We start from the raw sequence: 22335 nt of genomic DNA, 5'->3' as shown, positions 1-22335 counted from the left end.
TGCCACCTAAAGCTGGAGCGTGTGCTTCGTTCATAGAAATGTATTTTCTTGATGGCATTTGCTTCCAGTGTAAAGCTGATTCATCTAAATTGAAAACTGGATCGAAGTTATAACCTCCTCAATTTTTTCTTAACTAATGGGAGGAAATCCCATCGTGTGCTCCTCGTCTGCACTGGCAGCTTTGCTGCATAACTTTAGGTTATAAAAAGCATAGTGGTTCTTAAAACCAGCAAAGCACTCACTACTAGCACTAAACACAGACACAACTACAGGATTTTCAGCTTTTTTTTGATAGGTCTTCATAAATTGATACGGCTTTAACTCTGATGGAGAGAAGGGAGGTCCCAGGTCACTTTTTCGTTTGATCTTCTGTCCACACAATTAGAAGCTGCTCCATCTCCTCAAGTTCCTTTGTCCGTGACCCCTCAGATTTGCTAGCACTCAGACTTGTTCCAGCAATACAGGGTACTTTAATCTTTTACTGCATTGTCTCTCATGGTGCATAAGGTAGACTTCATTATTCCTGTCGTGCAAACTATATCGCATGTTCTATCAAATGCTTTATAATATCTAGCTTCTCTTCCAGTGTTCTAGCCTTTCTTTCATGTTCACCACCCACAATTTTATCACCAGATTGCTACTTTTTAACTTTCTTGTCACATCCTTGCATTTTTGTGGGTAACACAGCAAAATTTGCAGAAATTAAAGGTGTACTGTTCCACTCACTGTGCGGTGATCGTGTGATGCTGGGGTGGAGACTCATTTGACATTTACCCAAGGCACATGCTCAGGGCAAAGCCTGTGATACAATCATGAGAGGTCGATAAGCAATGAAGGAACCACATTAAAGCCAACACAAGCTCGTGCTTTAAAAATAGCCTTCCCTATTCGTCAATTGCATTATAGCCAATTTGCATTTCCAGGGCACGTTTATAGCAGAACCGACCGTACTGTGTGGTGTGTATTTGTTTTCTGCAAGCCAGCTAATCTCTACCTATTGTGTTATAAAAGTGGAGCATTAATTTACTTGGACATTGAAATTATTCTTCCCCAAGAAAATTGTGAAAATTTACGTAGCTTGAGACCTGCAGTGTAGGGGAAAGGTAGATGAGGGGTCTGATCTAGATATTCAGAATACTAAATACTATAGGTTAGGTAATCCGAATTTTAAACTTCAAGTAAGTTGTGTTTGGTAGTGAAGTGTTAACTTAGCTCTAAATAAACTTTAAAATCAGTTTTATGGGCTTGCTTTATTTTGCTAACTGGAAATTGGACTTGGAGTTGTAGCTACTGATAAAATTCCCGGATGTTTGAGTGGCACGGTGGCTCACTGGTTATCACTGCTGCCTCACAGCGCCAGGGACCAGGGTTATTATGGTTCCTAATATTCTGCTATCTGGCGACTATCCGTGTGAAGTCTGCACATTCTCCCTGTGTCTGTGTAGGTTTCCTCCCACAGTCCAAAGATGTGCAGGTTAGGTGGATTGTCCATGCTAAATTTTTTGCCCAGAGTGTTGAGGGATGTGTAGCTTAGGTGGGTCATAAGGGGATGGATCTGGATGGGATGCTCCAAGGGTCAGTGTGGACTTGTTGGGCCAAAGGGATTTTATTCTATGCCATGGTGAAAAACAGTATTATCGTTCTGGACAGGGTGGAACGTAGTACCCTATAGATATCTTAAATACTCAGCATGTACCCTCTTGATATCGTCATAAGGGTTTTGAATTTGAGACCCATGAGCTCTTCAGCTCCCTTGATTGCTGTTGCAACCAGTGTAAACTCCCCTAGTGAGAATTTGAAACATCGAAAAATGACTAGGAATAAAGACGCAAGTCACATGATACCAGGTGATAGTCTAACAACATCATGAAGGGGCAGTGCTCTGACAGCTTTTGATTTCAAATAAACCTGTTGTCTATAACCTGGTGACTTTTGGCCTTGTCTACCCCGTGCCAACATTTGGCACCTCCACATTCTAGAAATAAAGTAATAGTGCTGGAGAAATTAGCATTCCCAACTGGCTGGAGCCAAAGAACCCCCTCCCTGGCTTTTAAAAGTGATAGCTGCGACAATAATAGATGCATTGGTTTTTGACCTTTCAGAATTCCTTAGATTTTGGAACTGTTTCCTGAGGACTGGAATGTAGTAAACATGTTCCTATTGTTTAAGGAAGGCAGAAGAAAGAAATCCGGTAAGTGTAGGTCAACTAGATTACTATCAGTAAGTGTTAGAATCTATTCTTTGCAAATGTGGTACCTGGGCATCTAGAAAATCATTGAATTACCTCGAAGGAAGATGGATTAGTGAAAGGGAATTTCAGTTCAATAAACCTGAGCTTGTTTTTGAGGATGTAACTAGTAAAATGGATAAGTGGGTATAGTGTATTTAGATTTTCAAAAGGACTTGAAGTCACATAAGAGGTTGTTGATCAAAATTAGGACTGATGAGGTTGTGATAACATACTGCCAAGGATTGGAGATCGATTTCTGTCCATTAATCAAGTGTAAGAATAAGCTGGGCATTTACATGTTAACAGATTATAACACATGGGGTCATATTGGGCCAGTCCTTGGGCATCAGTTATTTACAATTCACATAAATCACTTAAGTCGGGAGGGTGGCGACGGTAGGTGTTCGTATCAGCAGCAAATGTTACATTCCCATTTTAGCTAAGGTATTTAAATGGTGGAGATGATCACGTATGATCTTGTTGAATAGTGACGCGGACTTGAGGGATTTAGTGATCGACTCCAGCTCCTGTTTCTCATGTTCTCCTCCGTTCATTATCTCTATCTGGGGCAAATACTTTTGGGTGGGTGAGGATGTGAAGCTGGAAACACCATGCTCTGTTCCTGCCTCCTCTGCTTTGTCTTGTTGTTTCTCATTGACAGCTGAAAGAGGAGGAAAAGGCTAAAATTGTTGTGAGATAAGCTTAGAGATCACCATTTGCAGAAGAAGGAAGTATGCCTAGTTTGCCTACAGAAAGGTTGGCTGAGCTGCTGGAGCATGAGAGGATGAAGCAGTGTCTTACCAGAATGAACCCACACCTGACACATAGCCACGTTTTGCTGCTTTCCAGCTCCCTGCCTTCCCAGGAGCTTCATTGCATTAAGCATTAGTGTTTGCTGTTAGTCTGAGATAGAGGCCTGGAAATGAATTTTTCCTCTGACAGCTTAGCAGCTGAAGATTAGTTTGCACTATTTCAAACCTTGGTGAGTTGCACTGCCTTGCTTATGGAACAAAAGGCCAGATGGTACTTCCTATCTCTGCTTGTGCAATTTAGAATCTGATTTTTAAAAATTAGCTTATGCGCTCTATTTACAAGAAACAATTTCAAGCATGCACGAAAATTTGATGAATTGTTTGTTTAAATCCAGTGAATAGTAAATTTCTGTCCTTTTTTAAAGAAGAAATTTGAGAATGTACCAGTGGTTTGCCTGTCCTTGCTTTTTTAAAAAAAAATTTAGACTTGACATCCTGCACAGTCACCTCCTAGATTGTCCTATATGCAAACCCCATTGATTCAACAATCATTTCCATTAAGCTAGTCTACAGTTGTGATTAATTTATCTCATTGCCCTTGTTAATCTTCACTAGCTCGTTGTTCTCCTTTCTCATCTGATCTGTCTACAGCCTTGCTTCATGCAACCTCTTTCACAGTCTAACTCCATATCATAACCGATAGATTACGGTCTACTTCCACAGTAAATCTAGTGCATTTTCCCTTCCTGATATTCAAGTTTCTGTCATTTTTACCTCTTAATACTGTTTGCCCTTGTACATTTTCTTTAAAAAACCATTTCCAACTAAGAAGTTGGAATGTACTATTAACCACCTCCATAATTCTTGATTGTACTGTTTGAATTTCCTTGAAGTACCTTGGGATGAGTTGTTATTGTAATGTAAACTATTGCAGTCTTTGCTTCAACAACAGGTTTATTTATTTTGTTTTTTTTTAAACACCCTCATAGGTTATGCCTTCCTTCTATTTCAAGAGGAAAGCTCTGTACAGGCTCTGATAGATGCATGTATTGAGGAAGATGGCAAACTGTACCTGTGTGTTTCCAGCCCCACTATCAAGGACAAACCGGTAAAATGATCTCCAGCTTGCTTCTGCTCACCATCTGTTCTCTTTTTGTCATTTCATGAGCCGTTCATTTCATGAACTGTCTGCTCCTCCTTCACCTAACCACCACCCCCCCAAAAAAAACTTTTGTTGAATGCAAATACATGCTGTATCATTTTGATTACCTATTTACTGATGGATTTTTTATTTTCTGTAAAATCCGAAGACTGGATCTTGGGGATTGGTTAATAAATGGTGAACTGCATAATTAAGCCTTCATCACTTTCAGAGCGATGAGCAAATACAAAGCAGCCTGGTATTTGTTCCCTGCAGGTGATCCCTGTATCAGCGATTTTTTTTTTTTGGTTGACTAATTGTGTCTTAATCCCTGGCTTTCTATAAAATAAAACAAAGTACTCTGTTGCACTGGTAACATAAAAATCTGCAGCATTATAATATTTTTGTGCGTCCGTAGTGATGTAAATCCAGTCATTTGAAACAAAGTCCATGTATGTTTTCATAGAAAATTATTTATTATGTTCATTTTTGCCAAAAATGGTGATGCATTATTGTCGATCTCGTGTTGACTGAATCTGCGTCCCAGAGTACTTAAGGAAGTGGCTGTAGAAATAGTGGATGCATTGATGGTCAGCTTCCAAGATTCGATAGACTCTGGAACAGTCCCTGCAGATTGGAGGGTGGCTAATGTCACTCCAATATTCAAAAAGGGAGGTAGAGAGAAAACAGGGAACTACAGACCAGCGAGCCCAACATTGGTGGTGGGGAAAATTCTCAAATTTGTTATCAAGGACTTTATAATGGAACGTTTAGAAGGCAGTGGCAGGATCAGACAGAGTTATGAAGTGGAAATCGCGCTTGATAAATCTGTTGGAATTCTATTTAGATGTAACTAGTAGAGTTGACAAGGGGGAGCCTGTCGACGTGGTATATTTGGACTTTCAGATGGTGTTTGACAAAGACCTGTATAAGAGATTATTGTGCAAGATTAAAGTGCTTGAAATTGTGGGAAGTGTATTGAGATGGACAGAAGACTAGTTGGTATAGCGGAATCAAAGAATTAATGGGTCCTTTTCAAAGTGGCAGGCAGTAACTAATGGGGTGCCACAGAGATTGGTGTTGGGACTCCAGCTACTCTCGGTATATATTAATGATTTAGATGCGAGAACAAAATGAGGGGGGGAATCTCATTGAGACTTTACATTCTAAGAGGCCTGGACAGGGTAGATGCAGGGAGGATGTTTCCATGTTGGGTATGTCTAGAACCAGGGGTCACAGTCTGAGGATTCTGGGTAAATGGAGATGAGGAGACATTTCTTCACCTAAAGAGTGGTGAGCCTGTGGAATTCATTATCACAGGAGGTAGCTGATGCCAAAATATTGATCCCATTTACCCCAAGTGCTATATTTAGCCACTTCTTGAATACATTCAAAGGTAATAGGGAGAAAGCAGGATGTTGTGATGAATGGCAGAGTGGGCTGAATGGCCTTCTCCTGCTCCTGTCTTCTATGTTTCTGTGTAGTCATTTACAAATCGAAATTGGAACCTGTTATTACAACATATGCTTGCTTAGGATGCTTGGGCTTTAAATCCAAATGGTATCCAAAATTGATTCAGCCAAATTTTGTTTCTTGTAAAGGTTCAAATTCGACCATGGAACCTGAGTGATAGTGATTTTGTGATGGATGGTTCCCAACCTCTGGATCCCAGGAAGACCATCTTTGTGGGAGGAGTTCCCAGGCCTCTCCGAGCTGGTGAGTTAAGATGAAGCAAGTTCCCAGTGAACAGTTTTCGATGACTGGAATTCAGAATGTGAAGTGTGATCCCAAATTTCAGCACCCTTGTGTTTGTCTGAGTGGAATTCGTAATGCTTAGTTCGAATATGAAGATGTTTTGTCCAGTCAATATCCATACAGACATAGCAAATGATTTCTCAGGCTGACTTCTGGAGAAAGATCACTAACCTAAAAACATTGACTTCAGATGCTGCCTGAGCCCGAGTAATACAATGTTGTTTTCTTTTTCAGGTTGTGTACGTTAATGTACATATTGACATTGATATTTTTGTGGTTACATATAGCTTTCAGATGGAAGAATTTGATAATCTTAGTTGTGTTTAGTACTTATCCACAAATATATTCTGAAGTATGAAACTAATCCTATTTTCTCAAAGAAACCTTCTGTGATGCTTGCATAAAAATCAGTTGTTTTCCAAACAACTTACAGCCTTTCTTTGGAGATGGGAAGGATGGAACCTGGTGTGAATGTGTTGTTTGGCTTTAGTGGGTAATTGCTGCCATTGCATTTGCCAAATCTTGGAAACAAAGTGGGAAGATATTTGAAATGTGTTGAGGCTTACTCAGTAAGGTCATTTGAGATGGTTGGAATTTCAATGGTACATATTGCTTTTAAAATCAGACAATTGTCATCTTTCCTTGAGTTGCATTTTCCTATAGTATTCTTTAACTTACTAAATTATCTTTGATTTTTTTGCACCCATGGTGGAAATGGTTGCTAGCATCAGAGCCTGCGTCAGTCCTCCTCATTAAGTAGTAAGCATTCAAAAAGGAGTTATGAGGGCTTATATTAATAAGCACAATTTAGTGAGAGATTGGAAGCCCTGCAGGAATGTCTCACTGGCTGAGGTCTACTGAGTGCATAAAATGGGTTGCAGTATATGTCCTACCAACAGTATGTTTATGTGACCATTTTTTCTTTTTGGTACAATTTTTCCACGTTCAAATTGGAAAGAAAGACATTGAAGGGGGGAAGGGATAATGTCAGAGAGGAAATGTGCGTTTTGTTGTTGGTGGTGTGAGTGGAAAGAGCTGGTAGTGGATTTTTGGAGGGAATGACAGGGAATCGGCCAATGTGATGGGGTACAGGGACAGAAGAGAAAAATACTCTTTAGTAGAATCATTTTTTTAAAATGGAAAAGTAATTAAAGATCCATGCACATTGTTTGTGGCAGGGACAAATTTAGAAATTATTAAAGGGGGTAGTGAAAGGTTTGGACCCAAACTTGATGGGGTGAAATTGGTTGCAAGGGATTCACCTAGATTGGCTCAACATTTTCAATTAGAAGGAAGTCCTGTGGACTTGTTGGGCTGAAGGGCCTGTTTCTACACTGTAGGGAATCTAATCTAAAAATAGTTGACTTCTGTTTGCAGGACAAGAGAGTCTGAACTTTTCCTCCTCTCCCCTCCACTCACCAGTGTAGCTTATGCAAACTTTGCATTTTAACAGCATTTGGCTTTTTCGATGTAGGCTGCTGTGAATCTGCTTTCAAACTAAAAAATGTTTCCTGGAAGAGTTGCCTACTTATAATATGGAAATAAAAGCAGCTGCGAGGGAATCATTGTGGTTTTACAAAGCCAAGCATTAGGTATTAAATGCCAACTGTCACGCTAATTTGTGAACAGAAATATTTTTACAGCTCTCGTCCAGAATAATCTTGTCCCATGGCACAATTTAAATTCACAAGTTAAAGTGGCCCAATATCACTGGTCTCAGGGGACAGGGAGAATGAAGTCAGTGAAATTCTGGAGTGTTGCCTTGGGACCAGCAGCATTTACACTGGTGACAAACAATAGTGTTGGTATCAACTGCCCCTGGCTCCTTACACAGTGCTACTTGGACAGATCTGCTCTCTTACAGTTAAGATTTTAAAAATAATCTCCAATGTAACTGGGTGCCAGATTTGAAATTGCACAGGAAAGATGAATGCTATCTTTAGTTTCTCCCGGTACTTTTTTAAGCGAAGTGTGACACATCCTGTAATTGGAACATTAAGTTAAAAAATATATCTGTACAAGTGGAAGCACACAGTTCAAATGTAAATGTATGTCATGCTGTTGTAAACAAGTCATTTATGCATTCTGAAGATTAGTCTTGTTTTTGTTTTCTGTTCTCAGCAAAGAAACCCAACTATTTACCCTGTGCATTGGCGTTTTACACTCTTTATGGATGGAGTAATAGTTTTAGAAATGTGTTTACCAATATAGAGAAGAAAACATTGTGTTTCCTAATGAAAACAACATTTGATTTAGAGATTAACATTTTATACAGCTACATTATAACAGTTCTGTTTTGAATTATTGAGCTGGCTTGACAGGTTTCTTTAAAAAAAAGTCTGGATTTTGTGAATACTGGTATAAAAATCAAAACATTGCACATAGATATCGTCCGTATTGTAAGACTTGAATAACTTTTACTTTATTAATGAACGATGAGCAGCTTGCAAAATTGAAATGTCCACTAGTTCACAAGAAGGTTTTTTTAAAATTAGCTCACGAAAGTGAGCTTCACTGGCAGTGCCAGCATTTGCTCATTCCTAGTGTCCTGGAGCGGATGGCAGTGAGCTGTCTTGAACTGTTGTAGTCTATTTGTTTGATAGCTGCAGTTATTCTGATTCTCTTTTGTTTTTCTCATTCCTCTGTGCTCCATTCCCCAACCTAAATATGGCTAATGTCTGTTAAAACATTACTGCAATTACTCAGCAAGCCATTTCAATAGATCCTCTTTATCTGTCACTTTTTTTCCCAGGATACTTGTTTGAATTGTATGGCTAAATGAATACAGCTCCTAACCAAATATTTTTCCACTCACCTTTTTTTTTCCATAATCCAGCTGAGACTGGAAGAAACCCTGTCCTTAGGGAAGGCAAACACAAGGAACAAACAAGACTGAAAATTTTGGTCCTTATGTGAAAGCTGTTGATGCTACTCTTGTATTGCAGACTGTTTTTGACTGAAGTCTGACTAAATAGATGCGAATTGAATGAAGTAGCCTCATTCCTTGAACTTGAATCTATACATTTTTGTATTCTCAGACACGTTGTTTTCTGAATTTTTCAAGAACAAGACTTTTATTCTGTTTTAAAAAAGTTTAGTTTTGCGTCAGGTTTTGTTTGTAGTTGCATTTTGACAAACACATCCCAATTATAACCTCTGATGAAGGGTCTAGGCCCGAAACGTCAGCTTTTGTGCTCCTGAGATGCTGCTTGGCCTGCTGTGTTCATCCAGCCTCACATTTTATTATCTTGGAATTCTCCAGCATCTGCAGTTCCCATTATCCCCAATTATAACCTATCTGCAAATAAACGTGTAATAAAAGAAGTACTTAGGTCTATTGAAGAAATTGGAGGACTGTAATTGTATGTCCTTCTGTAATGACTGTGATTTAGGAGAACAGTGTTATTAAATCATGCAAATTATATGGGAAAAAGATGTGGCAATGATCTTAGAAGCTTAGGATTTTATATTTTTGCCTTCCAGTTGAATTGGCTATGATCATGGATCGGTTGTATGGAGGGGTCTGTTACGCAGGCATTGATACGGACCCTGAACTGAAATACCCGAAGGGTGCTGGTAGAGTGGCTTTCTCCAATCAGCAGAGCTATATTGCTGCTATCAGTGCTCGCTTCGTACAGCTCCAGCATGGAGACATCGATAAACGGGTGAGTGAATCGTTGCACTGCCAGCTGATTAGACATCATTGTAGATCGAAGGATGATTTGCATCAATTTTTGTAACTGGCATCAGTTTGAATTTTAAAACATAAACCTTTGATATGAAAGTCTAGAGCATTACTGCAGCCTTCTTCAAATAAATAGTCTGTGTCTATCCATTAAATGCTATACTGCACGGATTTTGTTTTAACCCATCTGGTAGAAGAAATTTTTGGTAAGTATGTCTGTTTTTTTTGCCATGCAAAACACCCTAAATTGGCTTTTTTGAAAATTTGCTTTTTGTGACCCTATTTTCATATATACACGAGTAAACTTCCAATGGAATGGATTATAGTAAGTCAGATCGCCTACACTTACGAGCGCAGGAACATGATGTAAAATAGCAGGTAAAGGTAATGGTACTCTCTGTTCCTTCTACTGGAATTCTGATGACCTCACATGAGCAGTTGAACATAAGAGTCTGAATGTTGTCTGAGCTGCACAGCTCCTTCAAAAGCTGTGACAGTGGCATCTTGCTGTCTGTATCTCAATTTCAGTGTATGGCTGAAGTGGAAATAAATGGTTTTGCTTTAGATACAGAAACAATTGTATATGGTCAAAGCATTGACAATTGCTTGGTATGTGGCACAGAAGAAAAACAAAGTTGCATTTATTTGTTTCATCGGATGTCCCAGAGCAACTTGTAGCAAACGAAATATTTGTGAAGTGCAGATAATGACACAACCAATTTAAGTACAACAAAGTCAAACAGCAGCAGTGAAGTAAATGACCAGATCATCTGTTTTAGTGAAGTTGGTTGAGGGATTATTGGTCTGGGTGTCAGAAAGGACTCTGTTTTTCTTCAAAATAGTGCCACGGGATCGCTTGCATTTGCCTGAGGGAACAAGTGACCTTGATTTAACATCTAACCCAAAAGAGAGCACATTCCCAGTGCACTGAAATGTCACTCTAGATCATTGTATTCACGTCTCCGGAGTCAGATTTGAACCACACAACTGCAAGACTGCCACCAACTGGGCCACAGTTGAATCCTGTGTATGCAACTTAAAGCAATCTTTATTCGTTGATATGAGATATGCACACACCTGTCTCTATGGTGATTGATTGTCTGCTCTGCTGAGGTATCTCTTGACTATGTTCGGAGGTATTTAATGTAGATATTGCCATCTAGTCTGCATTCATTGCAGCAAAATTACAGTGTATCATCTGAAAGCACAGATTTCTGAAAGACAATTTGGTGCTTACCTGGATTATGTAACGTGTGCAATGTTTTTGTCTGTGATGGTTAAATGAAAGAACCTAGTTGATTCAGTCCAATACATGCTATAGGGCATAAGACTAGCTCACTTTCATTTAATGCTAACAATTCACCTATGAGATGCAAGCAAGATATTATTTTGTCCTTAAGCAAATATTGCCGCTTATAGGAGCAGAATTTTCTGGATTATCACTAGACATTTTAAATTAGAATTAGCTACTTTTAAAGAGTTTTTTTTTAAAAGAATCTGTCTCTCCTTTACTTATATGGAGATCCGTCATGTGAGGCTGTATGCATGACAGATATTTACAGATCAGAATCTCACTCTTTTCTGCAACATTGCCTTCACAGTTCCTCCTTTTGTCCATTTTTTACTTTAGTCAGAATTATTGAGTGTATATTTGAACAACCATTTGGCACTAATAAATATATTTAGACACTCATGTTTGAATTCAGTTTTAAAGGAGCAGGTTATCATAGTTCTTTCTGGTACAGAAGTTATTACAGTGTTTGGATATATGTTCTTCGGGGTAATGGTAGTGCAAGGTGTTCCCATAACCAGTTCCATGCCTTGCATTAAAGAGTTTGCTAATATTGCGCAATGGGTCATCAGACAGTAAGGTAACCCAGCGATATAATAGGATTCTTAGGATCCTAACTGCTATTTCCATGTCTAATTCTCTGATGTTTCTGAAGACATACTGTGAACATTTCAATGAGACATCATTGGGCTGCTTTATCTTCCAGGTGAGCTGTTTACTATGCAGGAAGAATCAGTCAAATACTGGAAATTCTCAGCAGTTAAGCAGCATCTGTTGAGAGAAACAGAATGAATGTTTCCGATTGACCTTTTATCAGACTGCAAACTAAATAAATTCAGATGAGATGAGAGAACAAACTAATTATCTCCAGAGTGATTGCTGAACACATCTTCATCGTCTGACTCATGAGCGTTTCTCCTTAGTCTCAGTGGTTGCAGCATATAGATGAAAGTACGGTTTTAAACCTTCTTGAACCCATTCTAGCTAAAATACATTTGTATTCCAGAGACATTCTGCTTAATTGGTCCAAAAATCCTGAAATAACTGTTTATCAATTTATGTACAAAATCTTAAATGCATTTGTTTATTTGCACATTTAAGGGGAAGCTAGGTGAGGGACAGGAGAGAGAGAAGGATGGAATGGATATGGATGTCACTTGACCAGCATTTATTGTCCATACCTAACTGCCCCCAGGGTAGTTAAGAGTCAATCACTTTGTTGCAGGTCACATGTATGCCAGACCAGATAAGGATGATAGATTTCCTTCCCATGAGGACACTGGTGAACTGGATGGGTTTTTCCTGACAAACAGCAATGGTTTCATGGTCATCATTATGCTGTGTTATTTCCCGATTATTATTGAAGTCAAATTCCACTATGTGCCATTGAATATCCTTGTTATCTTCTTAGATGAAGTGAAGTACACTGACACGTGTTGGGTGGAATAGCCAGTTTCTGTTCTATAATTTCTATGTACCTGTCAGAAACTAATCCTATTAACATTAACCTGCTCTTCATGAGCCCTAACATTCCTTGTATCCTTAAAGGAGGTTTAGATGTAGTTTGTCACAAACAAGTGTACAGAAAGTGAGTAATATGCATTTATCGAGAAAGTTTACTATTAACGTTTTGTTTATGCATGTATTCAGCATGTTTCTACATATCCACATAATCTTCTCTGAAAGTATGCCATTCAGTTCTTAGCAATAGCACCCAGGAAGCTGTATCATATAGTACAAACCTCTGTGTGGTAGTATTGTTTAATATTGTTCATGAGTAATCACTGCAGAGCAAAGAAAGAAAATGTAGACAGTGTATTTTGTCAAGCTGAATTAGAGGAACAGAGGGATCTTGGTGATCCACGGGTTCTTGAAGGTTATAGGATAGATACATAAAGTGATTTAAGGTGGCATTTTGGAAGGCAGAACGACATTGTTCATTGGCTGTTATGTAAAGTATAAGAGCTGGGAGGTTATGATTGAGCTGGATAAAACCTTAGTTGGACAGCAACTACAGTACAGTTCTGGTAATCACATTACAAGAAGGATTTGATCACACCGGAAAGTGTTTGGAAAGATTTGTTATAATATTACCAAGTATGTGAATTTTAGCTGATAAATAATTGTATAGGCTGGGAGAACAGGATGCTTAAATGTGATTTGATTGAGCTATGCAAAGTTTAAGGAGTGTGGATAGGATATTTCTGGGAAGAGAAAGCGATCAATAAGCATAGAGTAAAAACAATTTACAAAGTGCTAGGTCTTGCACTTTGGAAAAAAGAATACAGGCATGGACTATTTTCTAACTGGTGAGAAAATTCATAAAGCCAAAGTACAAAGGGATCTGGGAGTGCTAGTCCAGGATTCTCTAAAGGTTAACTTGCAGATTGAGTCCGTGATTTAAGAAAGCGAATGTAATGTTGTCATTTATCCCGAGGATTGGAATATAAAAGCATTAAAGATGTGCAAAAGACTAAAAGATGTGCTTCTGAGACTTTATAAAGCTCTAGTTAGGCCCCATTTAGAATACTGTGTCCAATTTGGGCCCCACACCTCAGGGAGGACATACTGGCACTGGAGCATGTCCAGCGGAGATTCACACGGATGATCCCTGGAATGGGAGGCCTAACATATGAATGGCTGAGGATTCTGGGATTGTATTCATTGGAGTTTAAAAGGTTGAGGGGAGATCTAATAGAAACGTACAAGATAATGCATGGCTTAGAAAGGGTGGACGCTGGGAGGTTGTTTCCGTTAGGCGGGGAGACTAGGACCGTGGGCACAGCCTTAGAATTAGAGGGGGTCAATTTTAGAACGAAATGAGGAGAAATTTCTTCAGCCAGTGTGGTGGGCCTGTGGAATTCACTGCCACGGAGCGCGGTGGAGGCTGGGATGTTAAATGTCTTCGAGGCAGAGATTGATAAATTCTTGAACTCGCAGGGAATTAAGGGCTACGGGGAGAGTGCGGGTAGGTGGAGTTGGAATGTCCATCAGCCATGATTAAATGGCAGAGTGGACTCAGTGGGCCGAATGGCCTTACTTTCACTCCTATGTCTTATGGTCTTAATTGGAAGAAATATTGGAGGGGATAAGAGATGGGAAAGGTGGAAATCTAGAACTCTCACTGTTTGACAAATACAGAAACTCTTAATATTTAAAAAGAACATTAGAATCTTCACTTCAGATGCTGTCACTTGCTTACAGAGAAAGGGACCCAGCGTTGGAAGGTGAGATGAGACTGGATCACACTTTATCAGATGGTTCTGGCTGAATGGGCTCGTTCTGTGCCATAAATCTTTTTCTTTGTTGCTATCCTTCACTTAAAAAAATAAGCAGACTGTTGACATCTGTAAAAATCAGAGTGTGTATTTGATGAGATTTGACAAGTGTTGCTGACCTTGCTGTGAGCAAACATAGCCAGAACGTTTTTCCAGCAAAGAGCTTAAAGTAATAGCAGTTGGAGATAACAACAAACACGTGAACGATTTGTAGCATTTCCATCTGCTTTGTTTTACTGCTGCGCTACTCCCCTTTCGGGGAAACTGAATTCAGGGTTTAGAAATTGAAGGAAAATAGTAATAGGAGTAGACCTTCTTTGAGCCTGTTCCACCATTCAGTTAGATTATTCTTGCCTTCCCTGTTAGGTTCTATTAAACTATTAGATTGGAATTTTGGTATGTGGTGTGAATGCCCATTTCAGTCAAGTTGTGGGTATATGTTGATGAGTTCTCTTTTAAATTTAATATTGAACAGATACTCTGTATAAACTGAACGATCGATCTGAAAATTAAAAGCAAGTTATTCCTCTTCCCTTAATTGTGTGGCAATGTTCAGTGTTTTCTTGACCGTACGATTGCTAACAAATTTTGCAACAAGATTTGGGGCGGTATGGTGGCTCAGTGGTGAGCACTGTTACCTCACAGCACCAGGGACCCAGGATAATGATCACACTAGAAAGGGTCTGAAAAGATTTGTTAAAATGTTACCAAGTATGTGAATTTTAGCTGAGAAATAATTGTGTACACTGGGGTTGTTTTAAACATAGAGCAGTACAGCACATTACATGCCCTTAGACCTATTATCCTGCTGTAAGATCAAGCTACCCTGCACACCCTACATTTTACACTCATCCATATGCCTATCCAAGAGTCGCTTAAATGTCCCTCATGTACCTGACTCCACAGCCACCGCCAGCAGTCCATTCCATGCTCCCACCACTCTGTGTAAAGAACCTGCCTCTGACATCTCCTCTGTACCTTCCTCCTATCACCTTAAAGTTATGCTCCCTCGTAATCATCATTTCCACCCTGGGAAAAGTGTTTGACTATCCACTTTTCTTTGGAGAACAGGATTCTTAGGGTGACTTGATTGAGATATATGAAATTTTGAGGGGTTTAGATAATGTGGATAGGATATTTCTGGTAAGAGAGACACTCTGGCTACTGTTGGTGTGGAGTTTGCACATTCTCCCCATGTCTGCGTGGGTTTCCTCTGGGTGCTCCAGTTCCCCCCCACAGTCCAAAGATGTGCAGGTTAGATGGATTGGCCATGCTAAATTACCTGTAGTGTCCAGGGATGTATAGGCCAGGTAGCTTAGGAGATGCAGTGTTGCAGGGATAGGATGGGATGCTCTTCGGAGGATTGGTGTGGACTTGTTGGGCCAAATGGCCTGTTTCCACACTGTAGGGATTCTATGACATTTATAAAGGAGAAAATGTAAAAAGGCATTCTTCATCTGGGAATTGAGGTCGTTCAATACAGTAATAGTTTTATCTTATCTGAAGTAATTGGTAGCTAAATGCATGGTGGAGTAGGTGCCAGTTCCTTTCTAACTTGCAGCAATCAATGTGACCAGTTAATTGATGATAACTTAGAACATTGATGATATTCACATGAAGTTTGTTTCCACTAATCCCTTGCGGAAAAACAAGCATTTTCCCTGTAACAGAAGTGATCTGCCTCAATTTATTTGTTTGCCCTCTCAATAGCTCAAAATAAGTATTAAGCAAATCTTAACTATATCCATTTTGTTCAAAAATATGGAAACACAGTTCAATTTAGAATGACCATTATTGTGATTACTGTTCTCATTGAATCCTAAGCCCTGTATTTAACTCTAACTCTAGGTTGGAATTGGCTTTGGCGAAGGTAGGAGGTAAATCACCTTGACTTTGACAGTTTGAGACATATTTGCATATCTCTGCTCAGTTGCTCACCCAAAACCAAGAAGAACAATTTAGCTGACTGGTACATAAGAGTATAATGTTGGAAAGCAAGAGATTAAATGTTGGTTTTCTTCATATGCTATAGAATAGTTGTTTCTGGATGAGTGTCATGACTGGAATCTGTGGAGGAGAGGCATGGGTTTTCTTTGGAGTGGCAGGGATGGTGATGTCCAGAGGTTTATCCAGTTTCTTCTAGGCCAATAAGTGAAGTGACCTGACGGGGCCAACGCTTTTCTTTCATTGGATTGGACTGATGGGAATCTGCAATTCCTTCTCCACTAAAATTACTGCCTAAGATTCCAGTTGAACTTTGCTTTGATCTCTCGTGGCATCATCAATCTGCCTACCTAAATAAAAGGTTTCCTGGAGGTGTGTGTTCTGCTTGCTCCGAAGGGGCCATTTTGAAATGTTATACATTTGATATTTCTGCCTTTTACTGAAAGTGTTTTTGTGTATTCCCCAATTATTTATTTTGTTCTCTATGACACTTTTAAAAGGTAGAGATTGTTGTTAAATTCCTTGTTGCTCTCTGACAGTATTTCAATGTGCTTGGCTGTTTAGCCTGTTTGATTACATTATTGCTACTGGACATCCCAATGACTCCAAATTCAAACTGAGGGAGGATGGGGGGAATACTGGGCCACAAAGGTTGCTAGATCTGTGTGGACAGCTTTCCTTGAGGTCTGCAGTGAACATACTTGCCTTGCTGCTGGCTGCAATATTAATTCCAATGTTGTTTTTTTTTTGAAAATCCATGTTGTTTCCTCAGCAGCAGGTCACACAATATTTCAACTAAAGCTTGGCTACAATCATATGATATCTTTCTGACAAGTGATTGTACATATCGAGTAGTGTACTTCAACTTGTAAAATAACCACCTCCTCCTTCTGTGTTACTAAGCGGTCACAGACAGGCTCTTGGGCAATGTAGCTCTTGTCAGGACATTATTGGTCCTCAGCCTCTGGGCACCAGGCAGTGTTATGCCCTTGCAATCACCTGAATTTACTTCCAACCATGTAGTGGCTATCAGCGTTTTGGCACTTCAGTGCTTAATTGCAGCCGATAAATTTGGCAGCACCTGAAGTACCAATTCTGGCTTTGAACTGAATCGGATGATCTACTCCATGGTTTTTTAACCCACCAGCTTTATTGGACACAGCATTCTGAATCTGATCTCACTTTCAGAAACCCTGATTTTCGTAATGTTGACCATGTAAAACAAATCAAACTCTGAATATTTCACATTTGAAAAAAATTAAATTTCCAGATTTAAGGTGTAGGTATTTTGAATAGTATAATTAAATTGTTGAAATTATCTCATTCATTACATTTACTGGATGCCACCTTTTTTATGTAATGCAACGCGTTTTTGTAATGAAGACACTCCACTAGGTTGGTGGTACAATGCAGCTATGTGCTTTCACTGTTTTTATCTTCAGGCTTTGACTAAATTGCATCTTTGAGCAGACTTGTAAAAAAAACCTAATGTTGTATGAAACCTAATATATGAAGCTTTTAGTGGGTGTATGCATACACCCTAGCAATTAATAATATTCTTAAGCCTTGTGTCACACGGTAAAGATGATGAGACATCCTTTACAGAGTGCTTTTACTTGTGCGGATTAATTCTGCATATTTGTACAAGTTAAGCTCATGCATAATTTGCATGCATGCTATCTTTGCAAAAACTATTCAAGCAACCCTAGCCATCATATCATTTTGGCAAATCGTCTGAAGTAGCATTTCCTAAGTACAATGTATAAACTGTTACCCAGGTCCATAAAGTAGTCCTATAGATTATTTGGGGAAAATTAGCAAATTGTAGTTATATCCATTCTCACACATCTTAGATGGACTCCTGTCCTAGCATTTTTGTATTTGTATTGTTTCTGATGGATCAATCCAAAAGAAATGCAGGCGAAATGATATAGTCTAGTGGGAATGTTTCATGGACAAGTCAATTATCATTTAAACACATCTTGGAGGAAGCAAGGGTTCGGAAGTATACCTTTGTAGGTAGTGGAGTTTAATGCCCAGGAGTGTCTTGATACGATTTAAGTTGATTACTTCCTGAGGTTGGTCACACATCTGAAAGAATATTCCAGTTAGAATATAATACACAAATTGATGTCTCGTATGCTGCAGTGCCTGTAGAAACCTGGTTTTCTAGATTGAGCTTTATAAACATAACAAATAATTTATCTTTTGAGGTTTCATTAGAAAAACACTCACATGATAATACATTCGTGAAATGTTGTCCCTAGATTTCATCAGTTGCCTACATTTTTCACTGCTCACCAGTTGAAAAATAATGCTGTATCTTTCTGATGTAGGTGGAAGTCAAGCCATATGTCCTGGATGATCAGATGTGTGATGAATGCCAGGGTGCCCGTTGTGGTGGGAAGTTTGCTCCTTTCTTTTGTGCCAATGTTACCTGTTTGCAGTATTACTGTGAATACTGCTGGGCAAGCATACATTCACGTGCTGGAAGGGAGTTCCACAAGCCTCTTGTGAAGGAAGGAGGTGATCGCCCACGTCATGTTCCATTTCGCTGGAGTTGAAGCGTCTTATAGTCTACCAAGACATACTGGAGTGGAGAGCGCTGCCTCAGGGCTGAGAGGGTTCTGGAAATTGGTGCATTCTTCCTCAGATAATGAATGTTTTTGTTTTTTTTTTGAAGTCACATTACTGAACTCATCCAAGATTGTCTGGTATATAAAATTTCAGAATAATTGTACTGAACCTGCACTTTGACTCTCAAACATCTGCTTGGTACCTTTTTTTGTTTGTTTAATATTGGACTTTGCATTGTGATTTAGGAGTCACAGCTGATATACCATCAGCTCATGTAACTGTTTCCCATGACAGGAGCATGCACTTATTTTCAGAAACTTAGACTTGCCCCTAGAAGACTTACCAAAGGTAACACACTGTAGGTGGCATATGTAGCAAAACATTTTCCTCAGATATTCAGCAATTATACATTTTGGATCATTTAAGGATACCATTACCCTAAAAGTAAGCCTTTTTTGCTCTCCATTTTGACTTGCAAAAATAATACCTCATAAGCTCAATTTGATTTTGCTGGGGTTTTTTTGGTTCGGTCTTTCTTAGTGTTATGTAAATGTATGCTGCAATAGCTTTTGCTGCTAAATAAATGGTATTGCAGATATCATAGTACTTTATCAGGCTAGGGTTATAAATAAATGTGGAGCATAATGCTGCTGGGGGAAAAAAATGCAGTATAGCATGGAGATAGCTCCAGAGGAAGGTCAGTAGATTTGACTGCATGTTTACTTAACCAGGTTGCTGCATGCAATAAATTTGTGTATCATGTCTGTTATATCTGCTGACAACCTGCCCACCAATGCACAAAAAAAATCTATGTAGGCTACAGGAAAAAAAAATCAGTATGAGAGAATTGGCTAATAACTGGAGGAAGGCATGCCTCTAACGTAAATGCTTATGGAGTTTGAATCTGTGTCCATTAAAGCATTACAAATATCACAAATACATATAGATGTAGGATATTTTGAAGTTATGTTGATGGTAGGTGAAGTACTCTGCGGTGATCACTTATTGTGCAATTTTTATGTAGTTAAGATGATTATGTATAGTACTGTGATAAAAGTAACCGTTGTAATGTCTGACATAGAAGTAAGTGATGCTTCATAACCAGTGTATTAACAAAGTGAGCTCAGTTTTAAAAAAAAATTTCTGCTGCTTGCACCATTTACATAGCTTCAGACCTTGTCCAGAAAACCAAAGAGCTCATACACTACCAATATGTTTGTCGGATTGACAAGTAGGCACATTAGGAAAGGAAACTAATGCTAAAGAACTGTCTGCACAAAGTCAAAATGGAGATGTCTGCTTTCTGGTTCAGAATAAACTCCCCAAATCCCTGGTTATATCCTGCAAAGCTTGAATTCTAATAAGATCTGCTAATTAGTGGATTTTTTTAGCATGTATAGTGGGGCTGCAGATTTCAACCAAACACAGGCTAAGTGTACTGACAGTGGGGGTTTGTACACAGTGACCTTCAGCAGCTCTGGGGACAATCTGACTGGATATGACACCGCATAGTAGATTTGATACTAATTGTTGAGTCATTTGTGTGTTGTGATGTCCTGTTTGTGTCCAGTAAGTCTTTATTTTCTTTTTTTAGTTTATTTTTCAGTGTTTAGTTGCAAATATTGGCATTGAAATGGAATTTTTTTTGAAAAAGAAGAAGAAATTACTTTTTTACTGGTAAATCGCTTATTATCCCTTTGGAGGTTAACTTCTGGGCTTTTTGTGATATTGCTTTCTTGCCCAGGCATGTTTTTCTATGTTTTTTCATTATCTGTATAAGACATTTGTTATGCACTACTTTTTGTATCTGGACAGTTTTCAACAGTCAGCTGATTTTTTAAGGCGTGCTTTCTGACTGACATGATCTTTTGCAATACCTCAATTTTGAAATATAGGAAAGAAATTGATATTTTCTAAGTAAGTTTATTCTAAAAATATATATTAATTTAATTCTGCAAGGAAATGATTTAACAGATGGGTAATTTTATTTTTTTCATGCTTATTTGCTTTTTGGAAACTGAAGGAGCTAGAGCTTTATAACTTTAATATGGAGAATTGTAGTTAGCTACAGTACAAGACTTTAAAAAGAATCTACCTAAATGTGGAAAAGTGAACATTTATAAACCGTTTTCCCCTTATATAGTTTAATGTATGAATTTAAAAGCTGGAATGTAAAGAAATAGTTATAAAAAAAACGGCTTGGGATAGACACATCTCCATTGGTGCTGGAAGCTGTTAGAAAGTGAAACTAAAATATTTTTCACTTAATTTGTGTATTTATCATTAATCCTTTAAGGCCGACTGACCAGAATTGTGAAAGAATTCTTCTGTTCATGTTATTTTTGTATGAATATCCTTTTTATGTTAAGTTATAACATGCCCCAATTTGTTTACTTGTTAATGAATATAAATGAGGTCCTTCAGATTGAGAATGTTATTTCTAAGGTGTTCAAATTGTAACTTAATAAGAGCCCCTTGGTGCATCAGGTCCATATGTGGCCTTCTGTTGTTGGAGACTTGAATTAGTCAATTTTGAAGGCTAACTTAACCTCAACTCTTTGTTGTAATGTGCAATACTGTTTGTACTGTTTGTAAAAAAAAAATCAAAAGCATAAATCTTTATTGAAGATTTATTTTCATTGCAAACTTTAGACATTGTGATTCACTAAATCATTTTTCTACTGTCAAATGTGTACCTTTCTTCATGCTAGTATTTTTTCAATAGCAATGTAGCCTTTGTACTGATACAAATATTCATTGTTATTTTTAGAGATTTTTGCTAAAACCAGAGGATTTAAACATATTTACATATTTTTCATTTTTTTAGTTATTTTTCTTTACAGACTGCTTTTCTGACCATAGTCATTTCTGGGAGAGACTTTCATATCTGGTCAATGTCCAATATTATTTTGTATTTTTACTTGGAATAAATTAATTTTATGATGCTAATTCTTTAAAGTTTATTTTCAGTTTTGTTATTTTTGGAGCTGAAACATTTGTAATATTGTTACTAAAGTGTCTAGTTTTGAAATGCAAAGCTTCATGTATTAACTTGCTGAAGTGGTTTACAGTAGTGTGGTAATGACACGGCTGACAATGTAGAGTGATTGTAATTGAATGAATGGGCAATAAAATGATCAGAATGGAGCAGACAAAATGTTGTGCTATTGTGGGGGGGTTGGGGGTGTGGGGGAGGAGGGGGTGCTGGTTTGGGGAAAGAATCATAGTTGTATGTGGGGAGTCTATCTGTCTTGCTGAGTGATAAAGCATGGATTTTTGGAGATGGGAAATGCCTTTTTTTTTGTGAAGGCTGGATTGTTTGTAGCAACCAGTTTTTGTACTGCTTTGTACATCCACTGATCTTTCTTTCTAGTTACTAACCAAACTTTTCCTCTCAGACTCAGTTAGCTGCTACAGTGTTGAAAATATGCCACCAAGTATTTTAAATGCAAGCAATTACTATATACCCCAAAAGGGTAGCTAGCTGGATATATAGGTAAATGTGAAAGTTCTGCAAATTTTTTTTTTTGCACAAAATTCATAGCTAATGCACCACTTTTAGCATTGAGTCAGTTCACTTAACATTAAGGTGCTAATACTAAATAAACATAATATAGCCAAAATTTTCTGGATGTAGTTGTATTGGGGTATACAGTACAAGTATTTGTAACTTTGCTGTTAA

General features: G+C 38.4%; 1 protein-coding gene across 6 annotated transcripts in view; it reads left to right on the top strand.

Moving 5' to 3' along the window:
• cpeb3 (cytoplasmic polyadenylation element binding protein 3) overlaps positions 1 to 21823 on the top strand; it is a 106482-nt gene extending 84659 nt beyond the window's left edge. For all 6 annotated transcript variants that reach the window (XM_048550912.2, XM_048550913.1, XM_048550910.1 and 3 more), the window contains 4 exons: positions 3972 to 4090; positions 5725 to 5839; positions 9362 to 9543; positions 18413 to 21823. In XM_048550912.2, coding sequence (XP_048406869.1) covers positions 3972 to 4090; positions 5725 to 5839; positions 9362 to 9543; positions 18413 to 18640 — 644 coding nt within the window. In that variant the 3' untranslated portion in view covers positions 18641 to 21823. The remainder of the gene's footprint in view (positions 1 to 3971; positions 4091 to 5724; positions 5840 to 9361; positions 9544 to 18412) is intronic.
• The last annotated feature ends 512 nt before the right edge of the window (positions 21824 to 22335 follow it).

Source organism: Stegostoma tigrinum, chromosome 20 (genome assembly GCF_030684315.1).
Source record: "Stegostoma tigrinum isolate sSteTig4 chromosome 20, sSteTig4.hap1, whole genome shotgun sequence".
NCBI classification, from domain to species: domain Eukaryota; kingdom Metazoa; phylum Chordata; class Chondrichthyes; order Orectolobiformes; family Stegostomatidae; genus Stegostoma; species Stegostoma tigrinum.
This window is presented reverse-complemented; position numbering and strand designations above follow the sequence as displayed.